General features: G+C 41.2%; 1 protein-coding gene across 1 annotated transcript; it reads left to right on the plus strand.

The window, feature by feature from the left end:
• Positions 1–732: 732 nt before the first annotated feature.
• Positions 733–18591, plus strand: SURF4 (surfeit 4). The gene is made up of 6 exons (XM_020981986.2): positions 733–920; positions 10531–10717; positions 11449–11525; positions 12094–12137; positions 13042–13228; positions 15757–18591. Exons 1-6 carry the CDS (start codon positions 873–875, stop codon positions 16021–16023), a joined length of 810 nt encoding a protein of 269 aa, XP_020837645.1. The 5' UTR covers positions 733–872; the 3' UTR covers positions 16024–18591.
• The last annotated feature ends 135 nt before the right edge of the window (positions 18592–18726 follow it).

An 18726-nucleotide genomic window follows, 5' to 3' on the forward strand; every position in this document is an offset into this window, starting at 1 on the left:
CATCAGTATAGCGTTCTATTTCCCATTAATACTGTGCCTCTCACCCTCAAACACTACTATCTCGTCCCTTTTAGCTCCCTTTAATATCTGTGCCGGCTCAATGTTTTCTCCCTGTGAGCCTCGCTTTATAACTTGCTACATTCATTCATTCACTCATTCATTCACTCATTCATTCATTCATTCATTCATTCATTCATTCATTCATTCATTCCATAAAGATTAAACACTTCATATTACTATTCCTTCCCCATAGCGGTAGAGTGTAAACTGCCCAGGATTTGGAGTCAAGGGCCAAAGTCCTCATCCCAGCTCCGCCACCCATTTGTGCAAATTTCTTTTGGGGCCTCAGTTTCCCCATCTGTAAAGAGAGAGGAGTGGCCTAGAATGATGAGACTGGAAAGAGTACTGGACTCGGACGGAGTCAGAAGACCTGGTTTCGAATTCCCGTCTGGCCGTTTACTAGTTGTGTGACCTTGGGGAAATGACTTCCCCTCTCTAGGCTGAGGTTTCTGTGAAAGGAAGGGGCTGCCCTCCTTGGCCTAAATATTTGGAAGAGTAGGGGGAAGAACCCTCCCCCGCCAACTCACCCGCTCCGGCCTAGCCCAGGCCTAGTGCGGAAGCCCGAGTCCGCCGCGGGCCCTTTAAGGGCCGCCCCCTCCCCCAGGCCAGGCGCCGGGCTGAGCTGCGGCCCCTTTAAGGCTTGGCCTACGTGGCAGCAGCAGGAGCCGCCGCCGCCGCCGCCGCCGAGGAGGCCGAGGCCACTTCCTGTGGAGGCCGCAGCGGGAGCGGGAGGGGGAGGAGCCGCCGCCAGCGCCACACGGGAGGGAGCCGGAGCCGAGCCGGAGCCGAGCCCTCCCGCCGCCGCCGCCGCCATGGGCCAGAACGACCTGATGGGCACCGCCGAGGACTTCGCGGACCAGGTGCGGGGCCGGGCGGGAGGGATGGCGGGGCCCGGGCCGGGGGTCCGGGGTCGGGGGGCCCGGGCCGCGCCTCCCCCAACCCGCGGGGCCCCGCCCCAATCCGGGCCCCCGAGGTCGCGACCCCTCCTCACTAGGCCCCCGATCCGGGGCCCCCACCTAACTCCCACTGCTCTCCCCCGAACTCTTTAGTGTTCTCACACACTGCCCCCCCACCCTCAGAACTTCTTTCTGTACCCCCATTTCTCTGTACTGCGCCCCCACTCCAGAGCTCCCAACCACTCCCCCATCCCCAGAGGTCCCTGCTCCGCCTCCACCCCAGAACTCCCCACTGTACTCCCCCTATCCCCAGAGCTGCCTACTGTGCCCCCACTTCCAGATCTCTCTACTCTGCCCCCACCCCCAGAGCTCCCTATTGTGCTTCCCTTAATATTGTGTGCCTCACCCCCAGAACTCTGCGGTGCCCCCAGACTTTGTTCCTGTACTCTTCCTGATCTCTGCTTTCACCCCAGACCGTTTTGCCCTCCATTAATGCTTTGTCCCCCACCTCCAAAACCCTCCTGCCCCCTCCCTGTTAGCTTTCTTTAATATCTAACTCCCTTTATGCTGTACTGAGAGAGCTCCTTCTTCTGTACTGCTGCCCCTCCCCAGGGCTCTCTACTGCTGCCTTGATCCTCCAGCCCCCAGAACTGTACCACTGCCCTGTCCACAGAGCTCCCTCATCTCACAGCTATCTATTGCTCTCCAACTTATGAGCCCTCCTGGTTTACATTGTGCCCCCCAGTGCCTCTACCACCAGTTCTGCTCTCTTGGGAGGCACCCCCCCCTTACTCCCTAGAGATTTCTCCCCTCTCTGTGATCCAACTCGGTTTCGAATAATGCTTATCATGCCCCCCAGGCCTTTATATTCTGGGTCTTGCCCTTCTCCTCCCCCTCTTTATATAATGCTATTCAGTTCCCAGTGTTTTCTGTACTTTATGTATTATCTCCAGAGCTGTGAACCATTTCTAGAATGCCCCCCTGACCTCAGCTTTTCTATATTATTCTTACTCCAGGTCTCTAAGCCTTTCGTTTCTATTTCATTTCCCCAGGCCTTAATATGTGTCCCTTACTCCCAGTTCTTTTTCCTAACCCCTTCTGTTGCCCCCCCACCTGTCCCCCACCTTCCCTCAGGGTCTCTAACATTTTTGTTCTGTAATATTTCCCTAAGGTCTCTCTAATCCCTTTGGATAATGATCTCTTGTTTATAGTGCCTCTGCCTCAAACCCCTTATATAAAGTTCTCCCTGTCCCTTACTGTAATGTTCTTTGCCTCTAAGGCCTTTTTTCTCTTCTTAGTACTCCCCTAACAACTTACACTTCCTCAGTAAATTGCAACTGGAGCTAGGCCTCCACATTTCCCCAAGTTTCTCTGGGTTTTTACTCTTGTACTCCAACCTACTATTATTTGAGCAAAAGGGCTCTGGTGAAACGGGACTGCAGCTTCAGAGCAGGTAGGCTGAAAGGCTTAGGTTTGGGGGATGGGATAGTACATAAGGTGGCTCAACTTCGGACTCTACTCTCCTAAGCAGGTTAGTCAAATCTTTGAGATTCTTTGGGGTTTGGTCATTTCAGGATTAAGGATATGGCTTCTTCTACTCCTTTTCTACCTGCTCCTTACTGCCTGTCTGGGTACTTTGTCCTCCCCCATCTCATTGCCTTCCAAGAAGGGAAAAAATCCACTGGACTAGAGGTGATACTGTTAGGGAAAGGGCTAAAAGGTCGGGGGCAATCTGACTCCAGAGTAAGCAAGATGTTCTGTCCCTTTATCATTTCCTTTGAATTTAGGTTATGTCTCTGGAAGGCCCAGGAGGTTTGATCTAGAACATGTTCAGTCGGATTGTAGGTCATAGGGGATCAGATTTGTACTCTTAAACCAAAGTCAAAGGGAAACCAGGCCTCAACCCTGCCTTGCACCTCTTTTGAAGTATCTAACAAGTATCCACTCTCTGCTAGATGAGTTCTGAATGAAAGGGTCTCTCTAATTGTATGTGTTGGGTGGACTCTGAACTTCATCCATTTAAACAAGCAGTTGCTGTATGTATCTGCTGAAGAGTGTGCTAGGCCAGTCTTCCTTTTTCCCTTCCTTTTCAAGAAGTGTACAGGTGGCACTCCTGGGAAAACCTTGAAACAAATAGATAATTGAGCAATTGTTAAAAGTCCTTAAAACAAGATCAGCAAGATCAGATGCTGAAGGGGAGGGCTGCCAAAGCTGCCAGGATCACCCATTTGGCAAAATTAGCACAGTAATGACTTGAATTCAGTAGTAGTCTGATATATTTACAAATTGAAAAGTAGTTTAATATCTGTGTAAGCAGATATTGGCCCAACCCTATTCTCATTACTTGAACTTTCCCAAATCCTCTGAACGCGTTGAGTTTTGTCAAAGTAAAAAGTAGTAAATAGGTGGGTTAATTAAAGTTTTTTCTCCTTAGGCATATTCAGCCAAGGTTAGACTATAAGTGCTAGTTTTTCTTGGAGGAATTTTAATTGTGGGGTTAATATTAGTATCTCTGCTTTCCAAATTAGTTATGGAGTATGAATTTTATAATTGGGGAAACCTTCCAGTCATTCTTCATCCCTGGGTTTGTATCCTCATTATTAGGTTTGTATAATTCGCCTTCATTATGTACTATCATTTTGGGGGAGAAAAGTATGCATGCTAACATAAAGAATTGGTCTCTGCCTAAATTGCATGTATTTTTGCCCCAAATCTGTTAGAAAAAATACCTTTTTTAGTGGCACCATTTTGTTTCCCAAGTATCAATTGCTCCTTTTAGAGCTATGGGACCCATGTACCATCAACTTTCAGCCTGTACAATAACTGTTTTGCAAATGAAATTTCATTTCATAACAAAGTCTCTTTTCTAGCTATTGCCTAGATGAAACTCTTTCATTCTGCTGCTCAAAAAAAGGAAATTTTATTTAATTTACTGCTTTATGTAATATTTTTTGTTTTATTTTCTGTTTTTTAAAGAAACTTTTAATGAAGTAAGCCATTGGGAATATAGTAGGTCCTCATGTGATTCCTTTTTTTATTTCCTTTTTCTTCCTTTTCCTTCAGAGGCAGAAATTAAGAAAAAATTGTCAGCAGTAAATTAGATTAAGACAGTAGCCAAGTGTATATTGGCTGTTGTAGATTGTATATTGGACAGGGCTAGAATATGTGTTATAGGTTTATTACTGAGTAGTGCTTGAGCATCTTCAGTCCACAGAGAACTGATGTCACTTCACTAGTTTAAGGTGAGTCCTTATAACTGTCCTTTAACACCTTATATAAGTTGAGTAGAGTCAAGTTTGTGCCTCTTTTAAAGAATAAAGGGAAGGAGCTTTTTATTGCTTCTGGTAAGATGGAAAGCATTAGATATGTAAATGATGCCAAAATGACATTTCTTTGTGGGTGGCTTTAGTTTTCTTAGAACCTTCCATCTCTAGCACTTATAGCACAGCTGACAGTTTCCTACTGACTGCTGTCCCTCCCCAACCCCCCAGATTTCTTATCTTACATAGCAGAGAATGCTAAACTAAATGTGACTTTTAAGATGGATTGTGTAAATGACTGCCAAAAAATCCCTAATCTGATTTGAGGTGAGCAGAGAAATAAAGCTGAATTAACATTATAGATGATATAAGGACAAATCCATTTTATCTTACCTTGCCTTAAGGAAACAGAAGCACCTGAAAGTGAACAGGTTTGTTTGACCTCTTAAGTCTGATGCAACTGGGAGTCCTACCTGAGAGTTTTAGCTCTAGGCTGTGCTGTCTTCCCTTGGTAAATAGTATGTACATTCAGTCAAAAGAGGGATAATTGAATTAACCTAGCCCTTGATGGTTGTGCAGAATGTGTGGATTACCAAGGAGACAGCTTGGTAAATTTTGTGTGTCTGGTGCTGAGCTCATTGACCCAGTAATTCAGCATCAGCATTCTTTTACTCCTACAATGTGTAGTAAAGTTCTTGAGCTTTGCTCTTTTAGGAAGAAGCCATTAGAGAATGGATTGAGGGGCTACAGGCTTTAATGTAGAACTCCAAGGACCTGGTACACAGGAGGCCCATAACACATCTTTGTGATTGATAGAATAATTCAAAATGTGACTACTTATTAAAAACCTATCGGGTGGCTTAAAAGAAATGTGCCTTTTAAACACTTAGATGCTTATAAACAAGAATGTTTTCTAAGTGTTTTTGGAATGAATGAATAAATGAATGACTTCTGATTAGTTTTATTGAGGTAAAGAATTAGCTTCTATGATCCTTTCTCAATCAAACTTTCTGTTTGCCTTGAGAAAGCTAGGCTAGGAAGAGCATGTCCTTAGTAGCGCAAATTTTGATTATATGTATTTAAGACAAGTATTAGATGTCTTGGATAACCTTGGCAGTAGCATGGTACTGTTCACATAGTGAGTAATGCATATGCATCCGTATAAGTAGCAAGTTTAGGTTGTGTGTTAATGTCCATATTTTCTATTTTGTGTTGATAGGTTTTTGATTATAGGGGTATGTACCTGCTTTTCTTTATTTCTTTCCCTTTCCCCCAAGTTCTTTGTAAGAAACTTCCCTGGGACTTGTATTTACTACTTTTGTAACCTAATTAGATTGTGAATAACATTGATTTATTTGTCTGTTGATCTGGAGATAGTAGAATTTTTATTTTTAGTTTTTAGTTTGTTTGTTTTGCTTGAGCCGTTATGACCTTCCAAATAGTTTGGCTTCTGTAGAAAATGAAATAGTTACAATAATGCTCTCTTCTATGTTCTTTCTGTAGTTAGTTTTCCACTGTTAGGCTATTTCACAAATAGTCATGGTTCATTTACTAAAGAAAAAAAACTAAACTATTGCCTCCAACTATTGCTACTAGATCACCTCTAATTGCATTCTGGTCTAGCACAAACCTGCTGAGTGGTGTTCAGCTGGGAGACTTCCCAGGGAAACCCTGGAGTTGTGTTGGCAAGATTTGTATGAGTCACCTGCCTGGGCCAATCCTGACTCAACATTTTTTTTTTTTTGCCATAGGCTTTAATTTTCTAGGCTTTGTGGATTTTTGTTTGTGTGTATATACCCCCTTTGCAGGGAGATTCCCAGACTTTAATGACTAAAAGGTAACTAACTTGTCACATTTTGGATGAAGATGTGATTAATACTAGAATTTGAGGCTTCCTTCAATTTCATCTTTTCCTTTTGCTATAAACATTTACCTTATCTTCAGTATGTTGGATAGAAACATGACTCTCTTTACAATCCCTTTTGATGTATTTCCCTGCAACTTGTCATACCTACCCTCCCCCACAAACAAACAAACGTACACCAATGTGCCTTATTTAAACAAATCTCGTTTTCCTAATTTTTAAGAATACTGTCTTTTCTGCGTGTATAGGTTACTTGGTTGTAAGGTTCTTGGAAACTTTTAATGAAAGTCTTGCCCTGTGATGGTTAACTAATTGTGTTATCTCTCTTCCTTCCTTTCAAGATCTCTTCGGTTAGTTTCAGACCTCGTTTTCCCTTCACATTTTTCTGTTGAGCGTCAGCCTGATTTTGTAGCCTTGTGCTTACGGTGTTTGTGCTGCATGTTAGCATTTGGTGGGTTGGGTGTTGTAACGTGCTTGATACATCTTGTGCTGTATGCTCATGGTAGGTTTGAGTGACAGTAATGTAGCCTTGTTCAACTTTTTTTTACTTATCAGCTCATGCTGTCATCAGTGACTGATTTGATGACTGGATCTGGGACTCCCCTTAGCAAAGGAAGTGACTCTAGTTCAAGATATCCTAAGACTTAGTTAAGAAGTTGTTCCTAAAGCAAAGAGTAACGTAATACTTAGTGAATTGGTAATCTTCACAATGAGGATATTTCATTTAAGGGTGCATTCTGCAAATCATCTACACCTTTTCATCTTGTGTTCTTGTTCATATCCTCCCTTAAGTACAGTGCATGGCAGATGCTTAATAAATGTTTATTGACTGACTAGCTGACGTAAGTATCTAACAAGTGAACTGGAGGACCTTTAAATCCTTATAGCCATTTAATATTCTGTGGATACTTGGGCTGTCTGTCTTTTGATACATGACTGTCCAGTTTCCTGGGTGATATCTTTTTTCTGTTTCTTGCATGCAGTTCATCACTGGTGATATTCTGCAACTTAACTTGGGCCTACCATTGCTCTTTGGGTCGCCTGGGGTTTTGGTTCTTTGGAGACTGAAGGGTTGTGGGATTTGTAGTCAAATAGTAGCATCATCATCAGGTTTTCCATGAGGTGATGAGTTCTTTGGCCCCAGCAGCCTGTAAAACAAAGGTAAGGTGTAGGACCAGAAAAGATGCTTCTATCTTTTATTGAATAAAATTTCAACCTTCTGCTCAGAACAGAAAAAGAACTATGTGTCTGAATTCATCTGTAGCCTAACTTAAATTGTCCCTAAATGTAGATGTCTATCAGAATGTTAGAATTGAAGGGGTACTTAGAGAATATATAGCTCAGCTCTTTTATATACAGGTAAGGAAAATGACTCAGAGAGGTGACTTGCTCAAAATTTCACAGCCAGTTAGCATCAGAGTTGGATTTAGAACTTACCTCCTTGGCCAGTATTCTTTTTACTACAGTACCCTGACTCAGCTTGTTTACACTGGGGACTTATAGCAACCTAGTAGACTTTATCAGTGCTTCCTTCTAAGATAATCTTTTGACTTTTTTAATTTGGGCTTGTAGGATTTAAAATTTCAAAAAAAATTTTTCTAAGACAGGCAGGGTCAGTGAGATTTTTTTTTAGGGGGGTATAGTATATAACTTTACATGAGGGAAGGAACAATGTCCAATTTCTATCTTAATGTCCTTGACCTAAACACCCAAGTTATTATTTTGAATGAGGATTTTTTTGTTTTATTGATTTTTTTTGTATTAGTAATTTCCTAATGTCTCTCTTTGTAGCAAAGCAAAACAATTCAGCAAAACTGACAAAAGCAGTCATACCTGACAATGTATTCAGCAGTTTGTATCTGTAGTCCCTCAGACTTCTACCAAGAAACGCCTTTAATCATCTGTTCTCCAGGACTAAAATTGGTCACTGCAATTAATCTGAATGACATTGCCTTTTGTTTGGAATTTTTTATTGCTAACGTTGTTAGACGCTTATATTGAGACAAAGCAGAGAAGTCAAGGAAGGCAGCCTGCCTGCCCTCTGTGAGTGTTGAGAATTTTGTTGTTTGCTGTATTAGAATAGATTCCCTTTAGCTAAGGGCAGCCTGGATTATAAATCCTTGCTGTATTGCTTGTTTACTGAGTAGGCAAACAACTCTTAACCTGGTGGATGTGTAAACATGTCAGTAGTAGACATGTCTAGTATATAATCAAGCCAAAACTTTTTTTATAATTATGCTTTCTAGGGTTATATTAAAGCCTCTTAACTTATATGTCTTGCCTATATTTGCTGTCTTTGCTCTGTGGAAATGTCAGGTCTTTATAGTTATTTCTGAATGATTTGTGGGGCCCTCCTGTTAAGGTCTTCCCTGAACATCTTTTTAAGAGAGAGAAAGTTTTGTTTTGTTTTACAACTTTCAGACAGTAAGCTATCTCCATGTACCATATGCTTGGTGCTTCTTAACTCAGTGAAAAGGTCATTAATACTAAAATGGGAACTTGTAACCCCCTCCGTACCCACATCTCCAACCTGTTACGCCTTTTATGTTCTCCCTTGATTGAAGCTGATCAGGCTGTTGCTGAGCATTTGTTGAGTGTTTGGGGCATTAGATGGAAACTAAAAAGTGTATATAATTTCAAATGTTATCATACCTCCTGTTCAGTCTGCTACTAGATTTTGTGAGTGTATTTATATGATGACTATATTACAGAGTCAATTTAGAGTCATAGGCTGTCAGCCTCTTGTCATATTTTATGATGTCTTTTTCCTCCCTTTTCTCCTATTTTTTAAAAAATAGCATAACTTGGAATCTAAATAATGGAACAGATTTTGCAAAAACTCCTGTAAGATCTTAAGTTAGTGCTTCAAACTTTTAGTTGTGGGATACGTCAGTAGTTTTGAGGGAAGTTGACTGGCAGCACGTCTATTCCCTATGGATTCTTCTTTTTCATCTCTTTTATCCATTTTCCTTCCACAAGAATGAGAAAATCTCCCATGATACCTTTTGTGGTAGAAGGGCGAGGCTTATCTTTAGTATTGGTTAGGAAAGAAGTCTTCACTTAATTTGTTGTTAGCTAGACACATTACCAGAGGCTCCTGTTCAGCTGTTTTGGTTTGACACTTCTAGGACTTCATACACCTTGGTGTCTAGGAAGTCACATAAAAGAAGTTCCTCTTTCCACGTTCCCCACTATTCCAACAGTGGTATTAGTCCTGGAAGAGAATACTTGAGTTTGTTTGCAGGTACCCACCCTTTAGACTCAAACTACTTGGCATATCCCTTGTGTTGCTTTCTGCCAAATCACTTATATGGGTAGTTATCCCACTGTCTCTTTTTGACCTCTATTATGTTGGGTATCCCCGTCTACACCTCCTATCCTCTCTTTGATTTGGATCTTAAACATGATAGTAAGAGAAGTGTGTGTGTTGTTGTGTATGTAATGTCAGCTTTGCATGCTATTTTACAGTGTACACGTGTCTCACAGCGCAAATGCTCATATGAGCATGGCACCAAAGGCAATCATAATCATCTTTTTCCTTTGTGGCACCTGCCAGTTATTTTACTAATTCACCCTCCTATCTTATTAAAAAACACAAAACAGCAGCAACAAAACTTTCTCTGATGTAGGAGGTCATCAGTAGAGTGTCATAGTGGTTTTGTTTTTATTATAACATTTCCAAGTATTAAACATCATGTTTATAGTCCTTAAAAAATCTCATGTTCACATTTTCACTCAAGTATATAGCAGATGACACAAGATAACCTACACAGACCCTTTTAACTTTAGATCCTTTAGGAATATCTGTCTTGATTAGTAGACTACCGAGTAGTTCTCTTTGGTATCAGGGTTTTGTTATTGTTGCACCTGAGATTTGGAATGGAGTAAGAGAGCAAATCATTCCATCAGAATTTCTGGTGGACTCAGCCAGTGGCCTGGGTTCCTCTAATTCAGTTTCCCCAGAGTTAGGAATTCATGTAGCCTCCCTCAGAAGTCGATATTGTGAAGATCTCAGCATATTAACAATTACATTGGATGTAATTAGATTGTTTCTTTGTACAACCAAAGCTGTACTTACTGTCTTATGGCCATGCAGTTGAAGTTCTTTAATCACCGCCTAGATTGAGTTGCTAGAACTGAGGGAGTGGGTCATTCTCAAAGGCAGATGGGAAAGGCTTTCAGCAGAGCTTGCCCCTGCTCTGTGTTTGTAGTACAGTCATTCATTTCCGTATATAGGTAGATCGACTCTTACAGAATTGCTCACTGAAATAAGAACTAACAGTTGAAGTGCTTGTAAAATGACTACTGTTAAGAAACTAATAAAGAATATAACAGATGAATGCTCGCTTATCCTTAGCTGGAGGACATGCATGTCTTTGGCTGGCAGTTTGGGGTTCCCAGCTTCTCCGTTACTAGTCTTTCACTGTCTTGGTTTTTGTTGTCTCAATAGTTTCTTCGAGTCACGAAGCAGTACCTCCCGCATGTGGCACGCCTGTGTCTTATTAGCACCTTCCTGGAAGATGGCATCCGAATGTGGTTCCAGTGGAGTGAACAGAGAGACTATATTGATGCAACCTGGAACTGTGGCTATATCCTCGCCTCCATCTTTGTGTTCCTAAACTTGCTTGGGCAATTGAGTAAGTGGATAGAAAGATCTGCTTAGGTTTCACACTTGGTTGTTGGGCTAATGAAGTTAGTAGGGAAAAGTGGGTGTTTTTGTCCTTTCATTTATATTGTATTGGAACTCCATCACAGTCAGAAAGTAGAGATCATATTGAGTTCCTGGGGCTTTAAAGGCTTCTGTTCTCTATAAAATTTCTTCATTATTAGCAAACACATAAGTCTGTGTTGGCACTGTAGAAAATACAAAAGAAGAATTAGGCCCTGGCCCAGCTCTAGGGAGAGCTTAGCTTTAAGGATTGGATAGACCAGGTGAAATAGCTAGCCATATATATATAATTTAATTGTCAAAAGATGAGGAATATATTGTGCTATAGGGATACAAATATAGATTAAGTTTATCAGGCAAAGAAATAAAGAAATTTATCATGGAGGAAGTTAAAGTTCTACATAGTGAAGTAGTTGGCAATGTTTATTACTAGATAATTGGCCTTTTGAAATTATTCGTTCTGTAAGCCTGCGTGTGGTCCCCTATTTGGACCAGCATGCTTAATAACTAAGATCCCATGAACTCATCCTTGGTGCTATCTTATTTTTACAATACTAAAAGCTCCTAGTGGTTGTTTTTACTTGCGGGGAGGTGTTTTTCTGCCATAATTATAAGGAAAAATTGCAGAACCTCTTGAAAATGTTAGTTACTTATTTTCTTAGTAGTCATTAATTCTTACCCTCCCATCTCACTTCTCAGCTGGCTGTATCTTGGTATTGAGCAGAAACTTTGTACAGTATGCCTGCTTTGGACTCTTTGGAATTATAGCATTACAGGTAAGTTGGAATCTTCATCTTGCCTTTTGTGGTCTAGTGCAGTAAGGCTTTTTGAAAAACTATTTTTGATGTCTGGCTGTCACCCACAAATTTGCTATTTGACTGCTAGTCACCCCTCCCCCTCTGAAGATGCATAAGATTTTTCTAGAAACAGCATTAAAATAGCCCAGTTAGCTGAAAAGGGCCTTTGAATTCTTTCTCTTAAAATACTTCTCAAATGCCTGGGTACTCGCTTATGCACTTTTTCTCTTTTTCCATTTTGCTAAATTTCAGTTGCCACATGGGTAACATTGAGGTGAATTTATAGGCCAAATTTTCTTGACATTTAACTGCATCGAGAATACTTGTTTCTTTAACTGTCTTATGTAATGACACTATAAATCACCAGAGCCAATATGCAGTTATGTCTTTAAGCCAAAGCATGGTAATTACAGACATCCTCTGTATTCCATTAAACAAATTCTGGTGTCTTGTAAAAGTAATTTGAATAGTTCTTCTGGGGTGATAGACAAACAAGAGTTTGAGAATCCCAAGACTAATACTACTCATTCTTGGTTTTCTTCAACAGACGATTGCGTACAGCATTTTATGGGACCTCAAATTTTTGATGAGGTATGTTCATTGTGATTGTTAAGATGGACAAAGGTTGGTTGCTTTTTTGGTGTCCCTACAGTCAAGTACTCTAAGAGCTTAGAGTGAAATGGTAGAAATAGACTCCCTTTCCCAGGACAGATGGCCTAATCTCATCAGTGCCACTTACAGACAAGACTTCTAGACAGACTCAGGCAAAGGTATATCAGTACCAGCACATAGAATGTTAGAGCTGGAAGGGGCTTAAAGCATCGCTTGGTTCAGTTTTCTCACTTAATACCTGTGGAAGCTAAGATTTCAAAGAAATGTGTTCTGGATCCCTCAGTGAGTTAGTATCAGAACTCAGTTTAGAACCCAGGTGTTTTATTTCCATGATCTTTCTACTGTACTGTGCAGACCTCTCAGACTAACTACCATTGTTTGTTAATAGAGGGCTGTGATGCCTCATCTAGGATGGTGTAGCTTGTAGGGACTTTTGGTTATGCAGCAACTTTGATGGTTTGCTCATCTTTGATCATGTAGGGAAGAGGGAAACATTTATTAAACGTCTACTATGCTCCAGACGCTGTGCTGAGCACTTAATAATATAATCTAATTTGATTCTCACAACAGCTCTTCAAGTAAGGGTTATTATCCTTATTTTATAGTTGAGAAAACTGAAGCACAGAAAGGTTAAGTGACTTGCCTAGGTCACATAGCTAGTAAGTATCTGAAGCCAGATTTGAGCTCAGGTCTTCCTGACAGCAGACCCAGTGCTCTCTGCCTACTTAGAGAGCTAAAGAGAAGAAAAAGAGTTACAGCCCCTGAACTGATGAAGAGATTTCCCCATCTGGTTTAGGATTAGTTGGCCTTTTCAAGGCCCAGTGAGTTTTGATCTTTGGCAAATAGTTTTTGATATTTTTGTTTCCACTCCTTTGCTCTCCAGGAACCTGGCCTTAGGAGGAGGATTGCTGCTGCTCTTGGCTGAGTCCCGATCTGAAGGGAAAAGCATGTTTGCAGGGGTCCCAACCATGCGAGAGAGCTCACCCAAACAGTACATGCAGCTTGGTGGGAGGGTGTTGCTGGTCCTGATGTTCATGACCCTTCTTCACTTTGATGCCAGCTTCTTTTCTGTAAGTGCGCTTAATTTCCTCAAAAAAATCTGCCTATATTCTTCAAAACAGGATGTTTCCATTGGTATCTTGGTCCTGACTTGTTTTCCTGGGTACAAAGCATTGGGATGGGGGTTTACCTTCTATATATTGTCTGTCTCAACTACTAGAAGGTAGTAGAGCTTCTGAGCCCATAAAGAATTGATACCTGCACTTGGTTTGAGCACTTGGTGCAGCTACTATAGTGGACTGCCTTTCCTGTAGGAGCAAAGTTAAGCATTTGCCTTGTCTTTGGAGTTGGCTCCTAGGGAGTCTTCACTAAAAATGTAAATGTGTGTATGTATGGTTTTTTTTTTTTAATGAGGCAGGGAAGAATACACATAATTTAGGCAGATATCAGAATCTTTAGTTGAATGAGACCCGAGACATATAACTCTGATTTTTCTTTTATAAAGCACTACTTTTCATTTCTGTGAAGCCTGCAGATAATTAATGGGGAAGATTGGTACAGGGAAGACAGTGTCACATATTTTTGATAGGCATTCAAATAGTCTGAAGCATGGGTGTGAAGGCAACTTGTAATGATATTGGGTGAGGCATTGTGTTGATGCTGGCATAAATACAAGGTTTAGATCAGATACTGAGCTTACTGGCTTGGGGGTTCTAGCACAAATGTGTATTAGAGGGGTATAATATACAGTGTTGAGTGACACCTGAGAGTTATTGCTGCCCAAGGTAATCCAAGAAGGCTTTGTGGAAGAAGTGATATTTTGAATTTGTCTTTAAAGGATGAGCAAAAAAAGTAGAGGAGAGCGAGCATTCCGTTTGTGGGGATCATTGTGAGCAAAGACATTGGAGGTATAGGGCACATTTTGGGGAACAGAGTAGATCAGTTTGGCTAGGAGCAGTGGAATGGGCTGCATTTAATGATACGGGGTAAGGCTGGAAGAGTAAAATGGTATCACATTGTGGAGGGCCTTGAATGTGGGACTAAGGACTTTGAATTTTACTTGACAGACAGTATCAGGGACTTAAAATTTTGAGCAGAGGAGTGACATGATTAGAATTACAATGAGAATGTGTTAGAATGATTATTTTGATGTTAAGGATGGATCGGGCTAGGGAAAGTGTGGTAGCAGGAAGAGCTGTTAGACTGTTGCTCTTGGTAATGAAGACCCATGCTAAAATGCTAACAAGTGAGTATAGGAAGGTCCTTGAGAGTGAAGGGTGCAAAGTATTACAGAAATAGAATTTGTAGAACTTGGTATCTGATTAGACAGGGAAGTGAAAGAGGAGTCAGAGGTCAACCTGAGGTTATAAACTTGGAAGACTAGTGACATTAGAAGGAAGAAGAACCTTAGAGGAAAGTGACATTTGGTTTCAAACTGTAGACTTGTAGACAGAGATATCCCTCCCATAAAATAGCAAGAGGAGCAGGTATGGGGCTTAGAGATGTTAGAACTAAATACAGAGGAGTTATCAAATAGAGATGATTAAGGAGCAGCTAGATGGTGCAGTGGATAGAGCACCGGCCCTGGAGTCAGGAGGACCTGAGTTCAAATTCAGCCTCTTCACCCCTATTGCCTCACCGAAAAAAGAGAGAGAGAGATGATTAAGATTGCCACAGGTGAGAGAGGAGAGTGTCAAGGGAAAATCCTTAGGATTATAGCCAAGTAGAGAAGTCAGAAGGAGTGAATGAAGGAAAGAGAAGAATGGAGAGATAATAAGAGAGCCAAAGTAGTGTAGTGAATCCAAGAAAGGAGAGAGTTATCTAGTAGGCATAAATGGTCAGCCAGATGGGTCAAAAATAGCCTTGGTCACTAGGCTTGGTGATAAGTAGGCCAGTCACCTTGTGAAAAAGCAGTCTTGGTAGAGTGGTGGAGATCCCGACATTGGTATAGTTTAGCTAGCAGGAAAGTGGAAGAAGATATGGGGAAAAGAGTAACTGGGTAGACTATTAGGATAAGGGAAGACTTTTAGGATTAGTGAGACCTGAGCATGTCTGTAGGCAGATGGAGAAGAGCCCATGAAGAGCAACGAATGGAAGATGCATGAAACAAGGTGATAGCTGAAGTAAGATCTCGGAGGAGGCAAAAAAGAATGGGATTAAGTGGACAGGTAGAAGAATTAGCCTTTATGAAGTCTTCCAGCTGGTATTTCTTACTGCCTCTAGGGGCTTTTTTCCCCTTTATTCATAGAAGTGTTCAGGTCCTGCTTTTGTCTTTTCTGTCTAGTTCATTTATTCTTTCATCTTGAAAGTTCTCATCGTATATTGTATTTGGTAGAAACCCTTGTTCTCTTGCTAGATAACAAGCATTAACCATATTATGTTTGATTGCTTCTGCAGCAGACCCCTCCACCTTGACAGGGTATTTAATACCTACTTTAAACATAACATCACAAACCATCAGGCAAGGGCTAGGTGACCAACTACGTGTATCATAGAGGCGATTCTTTCTGAGATGTGAGTTGGAGCAGGTAGCCTTTAAGATTCCATGACTCTCTCCCCTACATTCATCTTAAATTTTCTTTATTTTGAACCAATACAGATTCTTCAGAACATCGTGGGCACTGCTTTGATCATTTTAGTGGCCATTGGTTTCAAAACCAAGCTAGCTGCCTTGACTCTGGTCATCTGGTTGTTTGGCATCAATGTCTATTTCAACGCTTTCTGGACCGTCCCAGTCTATAAGCCCATGCATGACTTCCTCAAGTATGACTTCTTCCAAACCATGTCAGTGATTGGAGGCTTGCTTCTTGTGGTTGCCTTGGGCCCTGGTGGTGTCTCCATGGATGAGAAGAAGAAGGAGTGGTAACAGCCCCCTATGTCCCTGCCCTGTGAAAAACCGGTGGCTATCAAGGACAGTGTGGATTCAACAAAACTGCCAGCATTTGCGTACCTGACTCCCTTCCCCTGGTAAAGGCACAGATGTTTTGAGAACTTTATTTACAGTGACACAATCTGAAATTGATGGTTAAATCTGCTTTGGAGGCATGCTCAGTCCCAAATTTTAGTGTTTTTTTTTTAGGCTGACCAGCCTGAACAGTTAATATATCACCCTTTAGCCAAGGGCTCTTGAAATTCATCTGCATGGGCAGCTTGGCTGATCCTGGCCTTTGTTTATGTTTTTTTTTTTTTTTTGGGGGGGGGAGGAGAGATGAACCTTCAAGTTGTACTGTGAGCAGATACACAACTGTATCATTCAATGTGGTGGTCTCTGTTTTTTTGTTTACATTTTTAGCTAGTACTAACTGATTTGAGATGCCCTGGCCAAACATTACATTATTTTAAAACTTCCTTATAAAAAACAATTCTCTCCTATAGTGGCTTTAATATTATTTTTCACGTTTTGTAGGAAAAGTGATTTAAAATAAGACAAACAGAAGCCCAAAGAAATACAGTATTAACACTCTACTAGAACTGACACAGTGGGGCCCCCATTAGGCAGCCATGTAAAGGGTAGCAAAAAGACACATCAGCACAGCTCTTTGGACTGGTCTAAGTCTTGTACAGACAGTGTTTCCCCCACATCACTAAAGTTGCACTGATTTAGCTTTGGTGGCTTAAGATAGTGAAAGAGAGCCTGTTGAAGACTTTGTTTTAGGCATTGACTGCAGTAAGGCACCATGGCCTTTTGGAATATAAGAGCAGGGCAGTTGCCCCCAATGGGTTCATGGGCAGTGAACCAGACCTCATTGATACATTTGACGTGGTAGGTTGAGGGTGCTATTGGAATGTAGCATCTCAGGTAGGATGATAGTGGCTTTTTCTAAAAGCTTTCCTCCTAGCACCATTTGGAGGTGGGGGAAAGTTAGGCTTTCAAACCAATGCCTCCCATTCTTTTCTCACAGAACAAGATCTTAGCATACTGTGAAGCCCTGTTTGGGGTTCTGAATGGGTTTTAAGCAGCTCCCATCACCAGACTTTTCCTTTTGTTAAGGGATTTTTCCCAGGCTATGGCCAGGAACTGGGTTTTATCCCAGGGTCTACCATTTCAGGAGGCTGTTGCTTTGTTGTTCAATTTTTGATTTTTTTTCCTTTTGCTACACTGTATACAGCCAAATTGAATTTTTAAAAAAGTGTGATGCCTTACTGATTTGATCTTGATCCTGTATTTAAAGTTTTCTAACATTGCCTTATGCTGTGTTTCTCTTTTTGGGGGGGCAGTATATTAGTTGTTGCAATCCTATATTTAAAATCCCTGTTTTATATTGTAGTATAAAGCTACAGAGGGATAGTTAAAACCTCTCTTGCAGTGCCTCCCCCATTCCTTAGATCCTTTCTGTGCAGCCAAATTGATGTTACTCTGGTGACAGTGGGCTAAGTGGCTCCTTTTTGATCTTGAGGGGATATTTAATACTGGAAATTTAGTTCCACTTGGGAGCTTCCAGGATCATAGCATCCTGAACTTTTTCAGATAGTAGTTCTTTTCCTACTATAAGCCCTTCCCTGTAATGCAGGTGTATAAGGCAGGGCCTGTCAACTATCTTTGGTCCAAGACTCCCAAGTCTACACTTTATTTATGCCTCTCCCTTCTACTTATTAATGGGACTGTTTTAGACAATTGGAAATTGCAAAGGATGAAGAATGGAAACTTTTTTCTAATTACTTGTACCTAAGGAGAAGGGGTAGAATTTCTGCTTGCTATTTCTCAAAGTATTATGTCAGTCTCTGACAGTTTTCCTCTCTAGTCTCTCACTGCACGCCAGACCCACGGTGTAGTTGGGAGGATTTTGTCCCTACCAAGCCAGCTAGCAAAACAGTGACCTCCTCCCTGTTTCCTCAAGTATTTGTAAGATTAAACTAATAAGTTCAATATTCTCTTGATTATCGAGATACTCATTTAAGAAAGGGTGGTTTGTAAACAGTGTTTTAGCCAAAGAAAGGCAGTTGTTTTGGTTCTAGGTCCTGTTCATTCCCCTCTTACTAATGCCATCTAGCACAGCAAGCCCATCAACTGCTACTCACAAGTTAGATTTTTCTTTGTAAGCAACATCTTCACCAAGGCAGCCTGTTTCCTTTAGGCCTACTCTTCCACAGACTGGCTTTTTACTGGTGGAGAAGTGGGGCTGACTTGAGCACCTGAAACAGTGCTGCCTTCAGTGAACCTTCCCCATGATCACAGCATCCCTTTGGCTCTGCTGCTTCTCTTTTCCACCCCATGATTTTAGTGGTCCAGAGTCTGGGGCAGGGACAGAAACTTGTATTTACCAACAATTGGCTTTGGCAAAAGTGTTCTGAAGTTGTTTTTTTTTTTTTTGCTTCATGTGGGAAAGAATAGATATAAATCTCATTTTATGCTGTATTTTATATCTTAGTTGTATTTGAAAATGTTTTGATTTTTGGAAACAAACATCAAAATAAAATAATGGCATTTGTTGTATCTAGTGTGACCATATAGTCATGAAATGAGATTAGGAAATAAATGTGAGGCCAAAGAGGCAAAAGCTGTGATGATTACCACATGGGTTGCTCGAAGACATATCCTGTTATAGTTAATCCTCACGTGGACTCATGT

Source organism: Phascolarctos cinereus, unplaced genomic scaffold (genome assembly GCF_003287225.1).
Source record: "Phascolarctos cinereus isolate Bilbo 61053 unplaced genomic scaffold, phaCin_HiC Scaffold_2;HRSCAF=192, whole genome shotgun sequence".
Lineage (NCBI taxonomy): Eukaryota > Metazoa > Chordata > Mammalia > Diprotodontia > Phascolarctidae > Phascolarctos > Phascolarctos cinereus.